This window comes from Phaethon aethereus, assembly GCF_964289735.1.
Source record: "Phaethon aethereus genome assembly, chromosome: 14".
NCBI lineage: Eukaryota > Metazoa > Chordata > Aves > Phaethontiformes > Phaethontidae > Phaethon > Phaethon aethereus.
This window is the reverse complement of record NC_138590.1, coordinates 12,688,099-12,705,878: the sequence shown is the minus strand read 5'-3', so window position 1 is coordinate 12,705,878 and position 17,780 is coordinate 12,688,099. Positions and strand designations below refer to the sequence as shown.

Genomic DNA, 17,780 nt, shown 5'->3' with positions numbered 1-17,780 from the left:
GCCTGCCTGCGCAGCACTCAATCCTTTCCGGTTCACCTTTGAGAATGCAATTTGTTGTTTACAGTTTCCAGTGCCGTTCATGTGTGTGAGAAGGAGAGCATGTGACTGTCAGCATCGGTCATACTTTTCTAATTGTGCTGTTTCGAGAGATATTTTTGATAGCGCCGCTTTGCATTTCGGAGCACACGCTTTCACTCGGGGCTGCTAAAGCTGCACTGCAGCACCCAGCCGTGCTCTGTCATAAGCAGTTTTGCATAGAGTTGAGCAGAGGAGGGCATGGGTGGGTAGCTGTGTTCCTCCTATTCTGCATTCCTATTCTGCTGCTAAATCACAGGAGAGATGACACAGAGATGTAGGTTAAATACACAAGAAAAGGGAAACGAGATAAACTGGGATCATGTCTCCTGCAGTGCCAGCCAGTTGTGGTTCTGGTTTTGTCCTTCGGCGCTTTCCCACTCAGTCTTCTGTCTGCTGTCTGTCTGTCACCCTTTCCTTTCCTTTGGATTTAGCGCAGAAACTGAACATCCAGAACCATGACCACTCACGTCACGCTAGAGGATGCCTTGTCCAACGTGGACTTGCTGGAGGAGCTGCCCTTGCCAGACCAGCAGCCATGCATCGAACCGCCTCCGTCCTCCATCATGTACCAGGTACCTTCAGCTCCTGGAGGTGGTGGGGCAGGGAGGGTTGTTCTAGTAGCTCATGCACAGCACAGGGGCACATGGTCCTGTGAGAACTAGCCAAAAACATCCTGGGTTCGCCATGTTTAAGGAAATGTTCAGAACAGATCTAGCCACAAATCTGTTCCCAAAGGCTTTAAAAGGCAAGTGCTAGAGATTGCTGAAAGGGATCTCTAAGGCTGAGCAAGACACAGGGAAGTTAAAAATGAGGACCAGAGTGCATGAACGAGTAAGAAGCAGGAGATAAGATTTGTGATAACAGCGGAAAGTTCTCAGCAATGTTTTATTACGCACATATTTCTGTGCTTCCTTTTTATGGTAGTGCCTGCATCTAAGTAGGTCAAAATCAAAGTTCTGCCTGACTTTGGCTGGCCCGTGCCGCTCGCACAGCTGGAGCTGCCGGTCTGGGGAGCTGATGGTATGCATTGGAGGGCAGTCGCTACAATCGCTTCTCTGCCTTGAACAACCCCAGATTTAGCTACAGCTGCACTAACCAAGCAAAGCTTGGCGTAAGCCCAGGGCAAGGCTCAACCTCCCGCTTTTGGATCTGCAGCGGGATGCCTTGGCTGCTTGGCCACCACACCCTGCCCTGTAGCACACACCCAGGGTTAAATATAATATGGGGTTACTTTCTCCATCCTGCCACTCCTGAATTCGTGACTTACCCACGGCAGTGTGTAAATACACCCGCACAGTGATTGCCGTGCCATGCACACGGGGGTCTGAAATTGCAGCATCTCCCTCAGCCCTCAGGCTGTGGGCTCGTTCAGTAGCGTTAGCATCTCTGCAGTTCTGGGCTGCTCAAATTTCAACTCTCCCTGGAAAATCTTGATACCGTTTTTGCTTCTCTCTGCTTTAAATCATTTTTACTCTTTGCTGGCTTGAGTCCTGTGAGGGGCTCAGGGTCCAGCCTTATGGCCCGGCCTCCTTTCAGGGCCACAAGTGCATGCACACAGCTGGGCCTGAAAACCTCCTCTAAACTGGATCTAGAGATAGTGGCCAAGCCTATGTCCTCATCACGCTCGGTCTGTATGTAGCCCTCTCCTCTGCTAGCCAGAAACGCATATGCAGCCTCAGCTTTTGTTGTCACGTTAGTCACATGAGACGTCCTGGAGGCACTAAGAAGAGCAGCCTTGTGGCCACAGGTCTGCGCTCCCAGCTTCTCCTGCTCAGGAAGTCGGTTACTGAGGTGAGCCTGGTCGCTGCGGCGCTAACGGGATTGCACGGAGCAGCTCCGGGTGCCCGGGGCTTCCGCGCGCCTTGCGCTCTAGCAGATGCCGTCAGCCAGCCTGCGCGGCGGCGATGACCCGCGTGCGGAGCGTGTGAACGGGCGCTTGGTGCGGAGCGGCTGAGCAGCTGCTTTTTTCACCCCCCTTGCTCTGCACTTTCTTGCTCCCCTGTCCCGACCCAAAGCAGTAGCTCAACTTCCAAAATGACTGTTCCTCCCAAAGCATCTGCTTGCAAGAGCAACACTAATGCTGATAATAGCGTCTGGATGAGTGATGACTTTTATATTTATGTTTTCCAGACATCTCGTTCCCTGCCCTTTCTGTGTGTTTATTCTTTGCAATTCCTGCTGACAGGATGTGGTCTTCCCCTAGCAGCCAGGGCACAAATAGAAATTAATGAGGCTGCCTCAGTCTTTGAGTTACCAAGCTAAAATCTTTAGAATAATTTCTGTAGGTTTGCTCTCTGGTGCGGCTGCAACTCCCTGTAACTGATCCCCACCTGGTTTGGCTTGATTTTACAAGGGTTCATCAGTCTCAATTGCCATATTTTCACACGTATAATCTGCAGGATTTCCTCTAATGAACATGTGTGATCCAGAAGCCTTGCAGGCTGCATGTATGAACTACTTCGGATCTAGAGGTGCAGCACCTCAAATTGTTCATAAACTGGTCCCATGCCCCAGGAGCCCTACTGAGTCTGCCTTTTGCCAACACATCCCAGGCTGGACTGTATCAGGTGAGCAAACAACTAGCTGTATTTTAATCCCCGTCTCCCCATTCTGCCCATAGGCTAATTTTGACACAAACTTTGAAGACAGAAATGCCTTCGTGACCGGCATCGCCAGGTACATCGAGCAGGCGACGGTGCACTCCAGCATGGTGAGTCCCCTGGGTGCTGCCCCAGCGATGCCGAGCCTGCGGTGCGTGCGCTGCCCCAGCAACGCCTCTCTGTCTTTCAGAATGAGATGCTCGAAGAAGGCCACGAGTATGCTGTGATGCTTTACACATGGAGGAGCTGCTCACGAGCCATTCCCCAGGTACCAGGGCCCTTCCCAGTCAGAAGTGTTCCCAGAGCACCTAATTGTTTTTGTTTTCAGCTTGGGTTAGTTTGGACTGGAGACAGAAAAGCAAAAAAGCAGAGAAGACTGAAGCAGAGAGGTTGAAAAGAGAGACCACTGAGTCTTCAGATTGTCCTCTCCTCACCAAAGTCTCAACCACTGATCTCAGCAGCTAGTAGCCATTTCAGAAGCAGATCTGTACTGCTGCCCTTCCAAAGGGCAAGCTGGCTCAATCCCCAAAACCTCCTAGCAGTGCCTCGCAGCTCAGTGACGCTCACCAGAAGCCAACTGCCTTATACACATCCCGAGGTTTCCCAAGCCCCTCCCCTGCTCCCCGGAGCAGTCGCACCCGAAGTTATTTCGTCCCTGCAGGACCAGCTTGTTTGCCCTACAGCTGGTAACAGGACTCGCCGAGCACAGCTCTGGTCCAGCATGGTACTTGTGATCGTGCATTGTTACATCACTTGGGTCTTTATCCAATTCTCTGTCTGGAGAATGGGTAGACTTTGCTTTAATTAAAGCAGTGTGGTTATTTCCTTCCCAATGCACTGCTTGAGTATTTTCCTCTCTTGTGTTTTGGGGAGATGGAGTTTACGTCAGGCAAAGGCGGTTAGCTTTTGGAAATTGAGAGTAAAATCATCAGATCTGGTTTATATCACACTTTCCTGATGCCGTTGTACGGTGTCATACCATTCCTTGGTATCAGGAATTTCAACTTCAGTTAAAAATTGCCCCAGTGCCGAGTGGGACTCCTGTGTTGTGTGAAGAAGGGAGCCCAGGCAGCCTGGGAGGAAAGCAGTGGGCCCTCTTGAGATGTGGCAGACTCAGGCTCTCCCTGACTTGCACAGAGAAGATTAGGCAGCTGGGGCAAGTTTCAGCAACCCAAACTCTGTGGTGCTCTCTCTGCTCCCACGGGAGCCCCAGAATTGTAAGTTGTGTGAGGTTGCATGAAGGAGCATTTCAATATGCCAGAAACATTTCCCCAAATGCCCTTTTTTGCTGCTGATATACCTGAAGGTCCTGATCTACCCCGACATTTAATCATTCTCCTCCTCTACTGTTAGTTCTGCTTCAGTGGTTTTCTAGTCCTTCTCTCTCCGACCTGAATTTCGGTGGCTTCATCCTGCAAACAGCTACAGACATCAGTAAGGTTGCCCACATGGCCCACTGATAGTGATTCAAACTCCGGCTCAGAGCTTGTCTTCTGCAATGTGAACACATGACGGATCACTGCAAAAACGCCGACCGACAACGCGGCGGGGTGGGTGCAGTGCACTTCCATTAGCCCTACGGATAAAAGGGTTTGCATCTTTTCCGTGGAGCCAGGAGAAAATATTTCCACATGGCTGGCAATGCCCATGTTTGTGATTCCCCAGGAAAGGTCAAATCTCAGTTCCCCTCGGGTTTTACTCTGCTGATGCTCTCATGAGACCCAGTCGTGGGGAGATGTCTGATGCTGATTGCGTATTTGCTTGTCTCCCACTTATATTTGATGCTGTGCTGCTGCTGCCTCTCCTGGCTACGCTAACAGAAGGCAGGTCATGGCCGAGTTGATGGCAAGACAGTGCCACAGATCATCTGTTTTGTCATTCTAGTGTGCTCCCATCCTGGTCTCCCCCCCAAAGTTCGTGCTTTTCCGAGCGCAGCTTGTGGGGTCCCTGCTCTCTGCCCCGTCCTGCCCTCGGGGCTGCAAGCAGTGCCGCGTGTGGCAGAGGAGCAGACGACACCGTGGCAGAGGGTTCATTTACAGATTCACCAGATTTGGTCTTGCAATGCAATGACCCCTGCACTTTGCCATGGGACACATGGCTGTGGCTGGGGGGTCCTGTTCTCAGCCCCCCAGCCTGGCTGCTTGGTTATGTGCACCTCCCTGTGCGCCATCAGAGACCGTGGTTTTACGGTGAAGAGCAGAGCCTACATCTAAACGTGCACCACTCCTCCCTACCGCGAGCTGCATCCCCATGGCCGTCAATATTGCCCGACTGCGGTATGAAACACCGGGGCAGGGACATTAGATTCCCCACTGCAGAGAGGGAAAAGCTACTTTTGCATCTTCCCACGCATAAAGCTGGCTGACTTGTCCCCTTGCACCCTGGGGATCAGCTGCTGGGCTACTAAATTTGCACCAGAGCCATCAGCCCCACCACAGCCTTGTGTCAGCAACAACTGGAAACAAAACCAGAGGAGAACAGCAGGATGTGTTGCCTTGGGCGGTTGGAGTTTTCCCTAAAAGTTTGGTAATGACTTCAAGTAAGTCCTTGGAAATTAGGTGGATGACAACTAAGTCCTTAAATTTAGCTTCCTAGGATTCCAGTGAAGGTGACTCACTTCATTGCTGCTAGCCACATACAAGCCCAGTGATTTTTAACAGGGCTGCAACAGAACCAAAATTACCCCAGCAAGGCTATAGCAGAGCCATAGCCCGGTGCCTTCTGTGTTCATGAGACTTTGCAACACAGTCTCGCATAACTTTACGATATAACATTCCCACGTTGTGTAGCAAGTCCAGTCTCCATATGGCATGTGTTCTACCCCAGACAATGCATTAGAAGACTCTTATTTCTCAGAGTCAGGTTTATAATGCGTGGAGAGAATTTTACATCTGAGAAATAGCCCCTTCTGCTGTCACCTAGTGCCTTGAGAACAAGCTCCCTCTCGGGTCCCTCCATTGTCCTCAGATGGGGACAGGATTCATGTGGAACAAGCAGAAGATGGTGGCCGTTGCTGTCCACGCTGTGTTAGAAACTCCAATGCTGACAAGGACGATTTCTCTTTGCAACGCAGGTGAAATGTAATGAACAGCCAAACCGAGTGGAGATTTATGAGAAGACGGTGGAAGTCCTGGAGCCGGAAGTCACCAAGCTTATGAAGTTCATGTATTTTCAGGTAAGTGGTCAAGGAGAGAGGTAAAAATAATTTATTACTTTGTTGTTAACTTATCCTAAGCAGGGCTGTGCTATCCTTGCCTGCCAGGCCAGCTTGGAGAGCCCCTGAGCCCCCTGGTAGGTCTCCTCCTTGCAGCCACCAGCAGATACTTAAGACCTGTCTGAAGGAAAATCTGCGTGTCCCTTGCTCAGCCCCAAAATCGTGCATATAAGTTGGGAATGAGCACACCTAAGCCTTTGAAGCTCATGGAGGACCAGAGCCCCCACTGTGTGGAGCTGATGGGTGGCACAGGCACCTGTTTTTCTGAAGTGTTGGCTGTGGATGTGAAGAGCTGTTTCTCCACTGGCAGCAGCACAGCTTGTTCTTCTGCTCTTTCCTCTGAAGCAAAGCCAGGAAGAGCTGAGAGCTGGTGATGCAGCTGGTGCCTGGGGTGGGATGCATCCAGCTGGACACCCTCCTGCTGTGCCAGCAGGAACACGGAGGTGCTCACAGCCCCCTAAACTCAGGGGTCAGCTGGCAAAGAGCACCAAAGCTTAAATTTAACAGTTGCTACACTTGAGACACTTGACAAAATAATACGCTTAGATCCCAACAGAGCAATGACCACGTGGCAAACACAGAGCTCCTGTGGGCTCCAGGGACCTCTCCCCACTGCCTGCGTTTATAACTGGCTGCAGCTGCGTTTCACCATCGTTTTTAGGTTTTATGTCCTATGAGGTCTTTATGTCCCACCTGAAAAAGTGAAGCCTGATTTTGCAGAACACGCCGCACTCGGGGCAGGCACAAACAGAGGGTGTGAGCCCCCCTGCAGCACTGAGGACGTTTGAGTGCCGTGGTTTGCTACGCTGCTTTGTTTCGTGGCGACAGTGGAGAGGGAGCCTGGAGCCTTGATCCCCAGCATAAAAATGCTTTTGTTAAAGGGAGGGGGTGGTGGGTGAGTGGAGGAGGGTCCCGTCGGTGGTGTGGTGACTGCACGCAAGCTGCTGCTGAGATGACCCTGTCCCACTGCTTTCCAGCGCAAGGCTATCGAGCGGTTCTGCAGCGAGGTGAAGCGCCTGTGCCACGCTGAGCGGAGGAAGGACTTTGTCTCTGAGGCCTATCTCCTCACACTGGGCAAGTTCATTAACATGTTTGCTGTCCTGGATGAGCTGAAGAACATGAAGTGCAGTGTCAAAAATGACCACTCCGCCTACAAAAGGTGAGAGGGGTGAAGCAGCGCGAGCGGGGACAGGACTGTGCCTGGGCTGCCCAGCAGGGAGGTCGGGTGGACATCAGGAGGCCGGGTTTCTGCGCTGTCGAAGGTGCTCTGTGAGTTCAGGCAAATCTCGGAGCCCCACTGTGTTTTGGTTCCCTCTTGGTAACACAAGAAACGGGCAGAGCTGTACTGCAGGGAGGCTCTGAGGCCGCTGCATTGCAGGTGAAGCAGGGAAGATGGGTGGTGAGAGTCTCACGTGGGGTGAGTGGTCCTTGGTGATGTTGGATTTCTCCCTTCCAGAGCTGCCCAGTTTCTGCGGAAGATGGCAGACCCCCAGTCCATCCAGGAATCCCAGAACCTCTCCATGTTCCTGGCAAACCACAACCGCATCACACAGGCAGGTCCCTTTCCTCTGAACCAGTTAACCTTTCTGTGGGTAGAGACAGGCAGTGATCTCAGCAAGGCTGAGAGTGCTTCGGACTGGACCGTGGCAATAGCTGCCTTTTTTGTTGTGTCATTGCCGCTGATTCCAATGATTTTGGGGTCAGGCTGTATAATTCTCTCCATATCTCCTTCTCATGGGTCATCCTGGGTGGCTTTGAAGGTCTCTTTATGTCAAGACAAGGATGAAGGTCTGAAAGATATAAGAAGAGCTCTCGGGGTGGGGGTTTCCACCAGAAGCTCTTCCTGTTTTCCCTAGTATATCCATCCAGTCCATCTCTGGGACTGCATGGGGACTGCAGATCTGACCCAGGGCCCTCCACACTCCACAGGCTCTGTAGCTTCTGCTCATTAGGTAAAATATTGCATAGAGGCAGGAGAGAGTCGGCAAGCCTGCTTCTGAGGCATCTTTTGTTACATCTCACTATCTGCCGTTTGGCTGTTGTGATCAGTCTGAAGGGAAGAGCTGTCCTGCAGAAGGAAGGTTTTCTTTACAGGTGGTACCATGAGGTCAATCTTCTGCCTGTAACTTAAGAAAAGCACACAGACAAGGTTTGAAGAAACCTCTTATCATTCTACGCTTAATCCTTCAAATGTGTTTCTCCCCTGGTTCCTGCTGTTCCTTTGTCCATGTGGATAATGTGGCCCCTGTTGATGCTTCAGTGTCTGCACCAACAACTAGAGGTTATCCCTGGCTATGAGGAATTGCTGGCTGATATTGTCAACATCTGTGTGGATTACTATGAAAACAAGATGTATCTCACTCCCAGTGAGAAACACATGCTCTTAAAGGTGAGATTTGTCCATGTTTGTGGGGCTGGGTGCTTGCATAATCTCACTTTCGTTTTAATAGAATAAAATTCCTTCCTGGGACAATGATTCTCTTAAATTTCTTTATTTTTTTCCTCCTTTGGGTATACATGCATCCCTTCTCTGCAGGGCCAGTGTCCTCTGGAGACGTGCATGGCTATGAGATGGGAAGGCTCTCTATATGCGGCACCAAAGCTGCCTTCCTCCTGTTCCTGTTTCCTGTCTGATCTCTGTTATTTTGTGTCTTCTGCTGCAATAGATCAATCCTCCCATTTTCACCTCTTCTTTGTAGCTGAACAGACAGGATGTATCCATGGGTCGGAGATGTCCCGCCCCAGTGCTCTGAAGTGTCACCTCTGTCAGGCAGTGCCATCAGCTGCCTCTGTTCCCGCTGTAACTTGGACCTTCTGCCATCATTTCACTCCTGTTCTTTCTGGCCTTCTCCCATATTCCCATATAAAAATCTTCCTTCCTCTCTCCCTTTCCTCTGCTCTTCCCCATCCCTGTCTTTTCCCCCAATCCTTCCCAAGTTTGCCAGCAGCTCTGCCTGCCTGGGCCTAAGCATATGCGTGGTGGTGGTCTCCAGCGGGTGGACGAGACCACCAGTGAGTGCCCTGCATTCTCCAGAGCTAGAAGGAGTTTTTCTGTTGTGCATGGATGTGTGGGATCATGGGCTTGATCTGGGTAACTGTATAGGACATGCCAAAATCACCACTAACTTTGCAACCCTGAATTTTCTGCTTGATGCCCATTCCCAGCAATAATCCCCGGAGAAGGCAGATCCTTTCACTTTTGGTTTCCTGACTCTAAAGAGCCCTCAAGATGAACATGCAAAGTACCTGCTTGTTTTGTATATTTGTCCTTACTGTAAGTCAGTTATTACAGTGATTGCAGTCACTATTACCATGAGAACTTCATTACCATGGTATGAGTCAACTAAGGTTCTTTGAAGGATAATGTGGGTAGTTTGAATATCTGTAATGATTTGTACTGAATTAAAGGGAAAAAATCAATCCAGGAGAATATTTTAAATGTTTTCAATTCTTCTCCAGGAGTAAATGTTTGCCTTTGAGTGGAGAAGAGTTTTGGGTTGTTGTTGTGTGGGAGAGAGGAAGAAGAAATTACCAGAGTGAGCGTCATGTGTTTTTGCACAGAACATAGAAGCAATCCATCGTGTGTCCTCTGCCTACTATGTACATCTTTGCAGCTGTGTGCACGTTTTATACAGTGTTTTCACGAGTGTCAGGTGGTACAGGAGCCTGAAATGGTCTTTCCTTATACTAAGTGATGGAGAACTGTCTTTGACTTGTGCTGCTGACTTCACCCTAATGAAACCTAGCCTTTCCGTCTTCTCCAGGTGATGGGGTTTGGCCTGTATCTCATGGATGGGAATGTCAGCAACATTTACAAGTTGGACACCAAGAAGAGGATCAACCTTAGCAAAATAGACAAATTCTTCAAGGTCAGTGACCTGTCTGGGTGAGGCTGGAGTTTACTGCAGACCAGTGAATTAGCAGCCTGTACCACTGCACGTGCTGCCAGCAAAAACCGAACTGCAGGAGTCTTTTACAGCTCAAAAAAACCCCCGAAGGGTCGAGAAATTATCTAGGCCGAAGGATGAGGAATGGGATTGCTGTGAACATGCACGGGCACAGAGCCGCAGCGTGGGTGAGACGAGCGATGCCGGCCCTTGGGCCAGCGAGGCTGTGGGTGCGTGAGCGGTGCCCAGGGCTGGCTCTGCTCCCGTGCTGCTGGCGCTGGAGCCGGTGGGAGCCAAGGGCCCTGCACGCCCTTGCTGGGCAGCCGGCTGCCTCTGCGGTTCTGCCGGCTCCCTGCCGAGGGTGAAGGATGGCAGTGGCACATGGGGGTCTCTTCTGTGGATGAGGGAAGGGTGTCGTGGCCTGACATCGCTTCTATCTCGTTGTGCATTTCCGAGGCAGGTTTGCAGTCTCCTGAGGAGCACTGTCATTTTGGGCCAGGGGCAAACCTGGCTGGTTTGCTGAGGTCTGTGCAGTTGGTGGTTGCACTCCTTTTTCTTGCTGATGGAAACGCAGCTGGCCAGCCAGCGTGTGATCTGGCAGTCCTATTTCGTGTATAAACTGTGTTCCCTGTAGGACAGAAAAAGCTTTTTGAGGAGCTTGTGTCGGCTGGAACTTGGAGGTGCTCAGCGAGTTCCTCAAAGGGCTCACTTGGAGGTTTGACGAACCATTTTTGTATTATCTGAGGTCTGGGTTTTGGGGGAAGGCCTGTGAGGACTGGATGCTCCCAGTGACAGGGTGGGAAGCAGCCATGCAGCCTCCCTCTGCCCCTGCCCATGTGCCGCTGAACCCAGCCCTGGGCTGGTCCACAGCTGGAGGTCGGGCTGCATTGCCCCAGGGCCACTCAGCCCGAGAAAGGTTCGAGAGAACTCTGTTGCTTCCCCCAAAATCTGGTGTGTGTGCAAGCCACCAGTGGCAGATGGAGAGGGGGGCTGGCCCCACACAGCACCGCCCATGGCATTCACGGGGAGAAATGGCACCTCCTTTCCACTGCTGCTGTGTCTGGCGTCTAGGAGGCATCTCAGGTTTGGGGCAGGTCAGCTCTAGGAGGCACGGTGGGATCTGGCAAGGGACAAACGTATTGGCAGCAAACAATAACAGCCTAGCAGGAGGACAGCAGAATAACTTCCCCGATGGAGCAATTAGTTTTCTGTCATTCCTACTGAGCCTGAGCGGTCCTCCTGAGATGGAAAGATCAGTTTTTGTTACCAACATTTGCTCCACATCAGTAAAAATGAGAGGATGGGATTTCTGGGGGGGCACAGAGAGCGTCTTCCCCATCACTCTTTCAGCAGAGTGGCTTCTTCCTGCTGTTTTACCCAGAGAGCTGCTGAGGAGCCTGAACGACAAGGTGGGTTGTGGTGACAGGGTACAGGGTGCCTTCCTGCTTATGGCCCCAACTTGCAGCTTATAGATAATGCGCTAGGCTTGTGCCAGGGGAGGGGACAGGCGAGCCCAGGTAGCTGATTTCATGAAAGGTTGGTGTACTAGCCACTGCATCCTGACCGAGTGGGGACATATTTACCACAATTTGCATCATCTCTTGGAGACAGCTCTGAGAGCAGAGCTCAAATTCCCACGTAGGGAACTGCAGAGAGACACCATAACCTCATGGTCAGGGTGATAATGAGGTGGTTGAATACCCTCCAGTCACTGGGGACACTGCTGAGGACTGCAGCTCTGCAAAGGTGATTTATCATGCCATCCCTCAGAGTCTTCAGAGTTTTCCCTGGTTCAGCTTTGCTAATTCAACAGAATCTCGGTTTAAATCAAGTCCTCAGTGTAATCTGTAGAGTTTGGTTATCTTGGTTCATTCAATCAGATTTGCTGTTCATTGCAAAGTACGGTAGGCCATCAGAGAATGAGGTAAAATATCTTCCACTGCATGGAATAACTTTGTCCTTTCCAGCTTTTTTTTCATTTGCACTTCTCCAACATGGGCTGTGGTCTCACCTAATCGGTTAAGTACCACTCCAGACTATCAGATCTCAATAAGAAAAGGCCAACTACTCCTCTTACTACATCTGCTTATTGCCTTCTGATTAAATTTCTAGTGGATTGACCAGGAATTTGAGTAGTGAAAATGAACTACCCCTTCATTTAAACGTTTTACGAGAGTGCCACTGGGAATCCCTGATGAGAGTGTTGCACATCCTCCATACAAGCCAGCCTGAAAAGAGAAGCATGTGATAATAGGACAGGGAATTTGCCACCATCTTCCCTGAATTTTGGGGCAAGGCTTTGTAGCTGGGTGAACTTGAAGTTTCAAATCTTATTGAAGACCTGTTGGTAGCTCCTAGTTGAATTTTGTTTGCAGCTGAAAGCTTAGTGAAGCAGGGACCTGTCTGAGCTTGAGGTGCGTTGCGTGCACTTTGCATTTATTCCAGTCCAGATGTAAAGGGCGAGCAAAGCCATATTATATTGCAGGCAGCCATTGCCTGTGTCTTTCTCTTCGTGGAGAAGTTTTAAGACACATCACCTGCAGCCGCAATGCCATGGTACCGTCTGAGTCCCTGGGGAAAGATGCCACACCTCTGGCAGCCCAGGCAGCAAAGCAGCATACGGCTCCTCTCTCAAGGGAGCTGCCGCAACTTGCTGCCAAGATACCAACATGCTCGCTTTTCGTTCCTCTGGTCTCTTGGAGGATTATGGTGGGAGGCAATAAGCCCTGCTCAGGAATACGCTTTTCTCTTGCTGGTGTAAAAAGAGCCTGTCCTCTGGCCGGTTACGGCACTGAACCGTTCTGGCAATAACCAGCCTGGAATCGGCGAGTCCAGGGCTCCGGAGCACTCGCAGGGGGTGATTTTCTCTGCACAAAAAGCCTTGGTGATCATTTTTGGTCGCTTCCTAGGTGTGAAATGACCCTGAGTCCAGGTTTGCACCTTGTTTTAAACAGCCTGACGCTTTCCAGAGCTTCAGAGGCGCAGGATGCCGTTTCGTAGTCCCTTGTGTTGCGCTGGGCCACGGGCTCTCTCTCAGCCGTGTTTCAACCATCTTTTGTTTTCTTTTCCAGCAGCTGCAGGTGGTTCCTTTATTCGGCGATATGCAGATAGAACTGGCCAGATACATTAAGACCAGTGCTCACTATGAGGAGAACAAATCCAAGTGAGTGCCTGCCATAATGTCTCTTGGCTTCTGTGTGTGTCCTGACAGCCGTGGGAGCTGCAGCTCTCCGGCGTGCGTGAGGTCTGTGCGCGGGTACCCGTGTGTGTCCCTGTGAGGTGTGAGTCCCGGCGTGCAGCTCTGTGTGCACGTGTGTACCTCCCTGTCCCTGCATGGGAAGATGCGTGTGCAGCCAGCTCTGAACCGACGTGTAACCGCAGCCCTGCGTGCAGGCGGGGGAGCGGGCATGCCCGCGCGTCTGCTCCCGCTGGCAAGGGCTGGGAGGGTGCTCGGCGGCCAGCAGCGAGGCGGGAGGAAGGGAAGGCAGCTGGCACGCGGATCGGGGCAGCCGCTGAGTGCTTGCGAGGTGTGTGAGTGCGAGCAGCAGCGTGTCCCTGCTCTGGAGAGATTTTAATCCACATTTTTCATCCCAGGGACAAAATCCTCCAGAGCGTGAACACAGCAGTGGACCGCTTTGCAGTAGCCAGGGCGTCTCCTCTAGTTCAGGCAGGTTTCATGAAGAAGGGCAGCGGGAATGAGGGTTGAATCGGGGCATCAGATGCGCTGGAAATTAATGAATGTTGTGGGAGAAGGGCCGAAATGGAGTCTTTACAACAGCGCTCAGGAGTGTAAAGCACTGCTTCCCAGCCTGGGTTCACAGGCGGTTTCCTGCTTCCGTCAGATGGATTTGCAGACGTCGTTTCAGATCACACCAGGCGTGTGCGAGGCCCCACTTGTCTTTGTAGCTTTGCATTGCGCTCAGTTATTGCTAGAAGAATCGGTGTTAGGTTTGGATATCCTTGGAACGGCGTTTGCAACCACACATAAGCAAAACCCTTCTGAGCTGTGTCGGGCTGTAATCGCTGATCACAGCCCAGCTTTCACCCGTGGGACCGTATCGCATGGAAGCCAGATTTCTCCAGCATCTGCGAGAAGCAGCCTAGCCGAGCTGTATCCTCAGCAGGACGGGAACTAACTAACCTGCAGTCTCATCTCTCAGCTTCTGTTTGCTCATCCCCTTCCACCCCTGAGGGTCCAGCTTTTCTGCCCGCCGCATGGCTCACCCAGGAACAGCCCTCCCCTGCCCTCCTGAAGGCTGGTTGAAAAGTGCCGACTAGTTTTTCATGAGAAATTTGTAAACAACGTGGCAAAATTTCCTGATCAAAATGCTTCAATTAAAATGGAAAAATACTAAAATTCTACAAAATGTAAATTTAAAAAATATTTTTGAAAACTCATTTTAAAAAGGAAAAATTATCTAAAAATCTACACCCTTTTATTCCAAATCATTCAGAAAGCACATTTCAATGAAACATGTGTCAGCTGCATTCATTTTCTCATCTCAACACCAAGGTAGCTCGCGGGCTGTCTAGCTGTGCACAGTTTTAATGTCTGTCTTGAAATCTGTCTTACCAGGTCTGCGTGCCGTACCTTACTAACCAATGTTTCTTCCTCACTCACTTGCTTTCCCAGCAAATTGCATGAGACTCCCAACACTCATTCTGCCAAGGTGGTTCCATGTAATCCCCAATTCTTACTAATATTGTTTTTGTCACTTTCTTTCCCTCCCTGTCTCCATGGAAGTGGAATTAATTGGTGTTTTTCCTGCATGGCTCTTTGTTTCTGCACTGTGGACTAGGTTGTGTGTGGCAGGGAGGGTTGGTGCAGCCCCGGCCATTCCTGCTAGCCTGCCGATTTTCAGGTGGGGAGCACAGGACATTGAAACGGGTAAGAGTCGAGCAATGGGACTGTGGGAGGATGGATTTCACAGGGGATGACATGGCCCAGCACTTCCAGGACCTTCTACCACCACAAATATTGGCAACGAGTGCCTCGCAGTTAACCATAGGAATATGTCTTCATGTCTATGTCCATGTCAGAAGCAGGTTTCTCACATTCCTTTTGTACGGCCAGTCTACATTGGAGAAGATGACTGTCGTAAGATGGACAGTTATTTAGGGGGGGAAAGCAAGATCTGAACTTCTACATTGTGATAACAGAGTAAGACATGAGAGTCTCGCTGACAGACATTTGCCTGCACAAAGCATTTTGGTGGAGCTGTTCTGGTTCTACACCTGTGGCTCATAAGGAATGGGGGAAAAAGGGAGATGTTAAACAGACCTGATTGGCACCATTTCTTTGTATGACAGTGCCTTTGGAAGGGGAGCACTGCCTTCTTTTAGGACATCATTGCACTGTTACACAGTACATGTGGCTCAATGCAAATGAAAGCGTAGTTCGTTTAATCCTATTCTGCTCATCATCTATACTCAGGGTTGTTTACTGAGCTGGTACTGTGAGCCAGAACCAAAAACAGAGTGGGAGGGATATTCCCTTGCTGGCCTCTTGCAGAGTCTTTCCTCGCAGGAGAAGGCAGCAGGACCCAGCCATTTCAGACCTCAAGGGGTGACCTCTAAGGGGATGACTATCCTTAGGTTTAGCAGAAAGGATGCAAACAATGCTGGGTCTTTGCAGTTCATCCTTCCCTGCAAGCTTGTCCAATGGTGGCCTGGGAAATCGCCATCTCTGCCCATGGGGGCAGATAAGCCCAACATGGAGAGCAGCCTTCAGGGTGGATGGAGAAGAGATGTTCAGGCTGAAAGGTGAGGCAGGTGACCCCATCATGCTGTGTGAGACCACCTTGGGAAGACCACACACACCAGGGAACATGAGAGATGACACAAGCTGACATTTGCCCTGAAAGTGGCATGTCTTGAGCATGTTGAAGTGAAGTTGAGCACGACACCAGACTTTCATCTTTGGAGGTGTCTGAGCAGAGCCCCGTGTCCTGTCCTTGAAACCCTTGCTTTTTTGCCCAGGTGGACGTGCACTCAGAGCAGCATAAGTCCCCAGTACAACATCTGTGAGCAGATGGTCCAGATCCGAGATGACCACATCCGTTTCATCTCGGAGCTCGCTCGCTACAGCAACAGTGAGGTAAGCTCAGCGGGTAGTCGTCGTAATCAGGCTCATTAGACAGATGAGGCTGGGGGAGGACAAGTGTGGCAGGAGTATGGTCTGCCAAGGCCATACAGTGAGGAGGGAAGAAAGACACAGGTGAACAAACCACTTCTTGATCCAGCAATAAAAAAGCAAGTTGGGAAAGGCCCCTGCAGGTGCAGAATCACATGCACCAGAAGATCTACTGCAACAGCTTCTGCTCTTTGGCCACAGCATTGTTAAAATAAGAAGCAGAAAAAAAATTTGCAACTGAATGTTTATTAGCAGCCAGGTGGCAGAACATCCATGTCTTGCCAATGGGTCTTTTCTGTTACACGGAGCTATTGGTCAGGGCTTCGAGGAAAGTTCACGAGGGCATCTCTGTTCTTTCCATTACTGAATGGCAGCACCCTCTTGATGCCATTGTGACTGTTTTTTTGCAAATGTGTGATCCATATTCGTCAGCGTTAGTTTAATGAATCGTTAGCATTCTCAGCCCTTGTCTTTTTGGCTTTTGTAAGTGCTTATTTGAACTTTAAAACAGTAAAGGACTCTCAAGGATTTCAGTAGTATTAGACCATCAAAAAGGAATGGGAAGGTGGAATGAAAACAGTCAGTTATTTGCTCTGAGGTGACAGGTCAGACTTATTTTACTGTGGGAAATAAATTGACTGCCTGGGTAAAAAGAGCCTTGCCAAGTTGTACCCATTTTCCTGAGGGACAGTACATGCACTGCTCAATTTTAGCTTGATCATAAGGTCACGGGGAATTCATTTCAGCTGGGATTTGAGACGGAGATCTGTGGCTGCAGTTTGGCTCCGTGAAGCCTTTGGAGCAAGTTGCTGAGTCTAGCCCTGATGTGATGTTCTCCAGGTGGTCACTGGCTCAGGACTGGACAGCCAGAAATCAGATGAAGAGTACAGGGAGCTCTTTGATCTCGCTTTACGGGGACTGCAGCTGCTGTCCAAGTGGAGTGCCCACGTCATGGAAGTGGTGAGTGTGTAACGTCCTCCTCTTCCCAGGTGAACGTGGACATTTTAACGTGGCATGTAACAAAGACTGTGGAAAGGTGAGCTTGCTTTCACGCCACCTAACTTTAAGCCATTAACAAACACACTAAGATCAGGCAGCTAATGACCCTGAACACCCTCTGTGCCAAATGGAGAAAGAGAGCTTGATCATCTCACCCTGAACCGCCCTTTGCAGGTGCTGGGGTGTCCCCACGGATGTTAGAGGGGGACTTGGTGACTGTTCTGCTAACCTGAAGTACTGAAAACTGTTGAGTACTGAAAACTGTTGAGTACTGAAAACTGTTCAGGGTGAGTCTGGGTCTTGAGCAACTAAAACTGTAATTCAAATTATGATAGAAATTCTTAATTGGAAAATTTTGACCACATCTCAACACAAGTCCATGGATGTCAAAAGCCCGGTATGACTGGTGTCGTGGTTTAGCCCCAGCCAGCAACCTCCCAAAAAAACAAAAACAATATCCAGTACAGTGATAACAAAGGCAGGAAGAAGCACAAATTCTGCTCCCAAAGGAATGTGAAACAACTGCAGTAATGTCTAGGGAGTGTTTTTGTAGCACAGGGCCCTCTTCAGTCTTTCCAGCCTGGCTTCTTACTCATTGCAATGTTGACAGTGTCCGTTTCCATCTTGCAGTACTCTTGGAAGCTGGTTCATCCCACAGATAAGTTCTGTAACAAGGATTGCCCAGGAACAGCAGAAGAGTATGAGAGAGCCACCCGATACAACTACACCAGTGAAGAGAAGTTTGCCTTTGTGGAGGTAGGTGCCAACTGCACAAGAGTAAGAACCAGCCAGCACTGGCTTCCTGTCCATGTTCCTCAGGGCAGGGGAAGAGGAGAGAAGGGCACCTCACCATACTCAGCAGGTTCCTC

General features: G+C 50.3%; 1 protein-coding gene across 4 annotated transcripts in view; it reads left to right on the top strand.

Annotated features, from left to right (window-relative positions):
- Positions 1-533: 533 nt before the first annotated feature.
- The window catches only part of CYFIP2 (cytoplasmic FMR1 interacting protein 2), a gene marked incomplete at both ends in the record, with an annotated part of 45,317 nt that continues 28,070 nt past the window's right edge, over positions 534-17,780 (top strand). The window contains 12 exons of one of the 4 annotated variants that reach the window (XM_082006006.1): positions 534-650; positions 2,699-2,788; positions 2,869-2,946; positions 5,752-5,853; positions 6,870-7,051; positions 7,349-7,445; positions 8,153-8,281; positions 9,657-9,761; positions 12,851-12,942; positions 15,759-15,876; positions 16,753-16,872; positions 17,542-17,667. In XM_082006006.1, the coding sequence (XP_081862132.1) occupies positions 534-650; positions 2,699-2,788; positions 2,869-2,946; positions 5,752-5,853; positions 6,870-7,051; positions 7,349-7,445; positions 8,153-8,281; positions 9,657-9,761; positions 12,851-12,942; positions 15,759-15,876; positions 16,753-16,872; positions 17,542-17,667 (1,356 nt within the window). The remainder of the gene's footprint in view (positions 651-2,698; positions 2,789-2,868; positions 2,947-5,751; positions 5,854-6,869; positions 7,052-7,348; positions 7,446-8,152; positions 8,282-9,656; positions 9,762-12,850; positions 12,943-15,758; positions 15,877-16,752; positions 16,873-17,541; positions 17,668-17,780) is intronic. The other 3 variants (XM_082006008.1, XM_082006007.1, XM_082006009.1) reach the window with 3 other exon arrangements.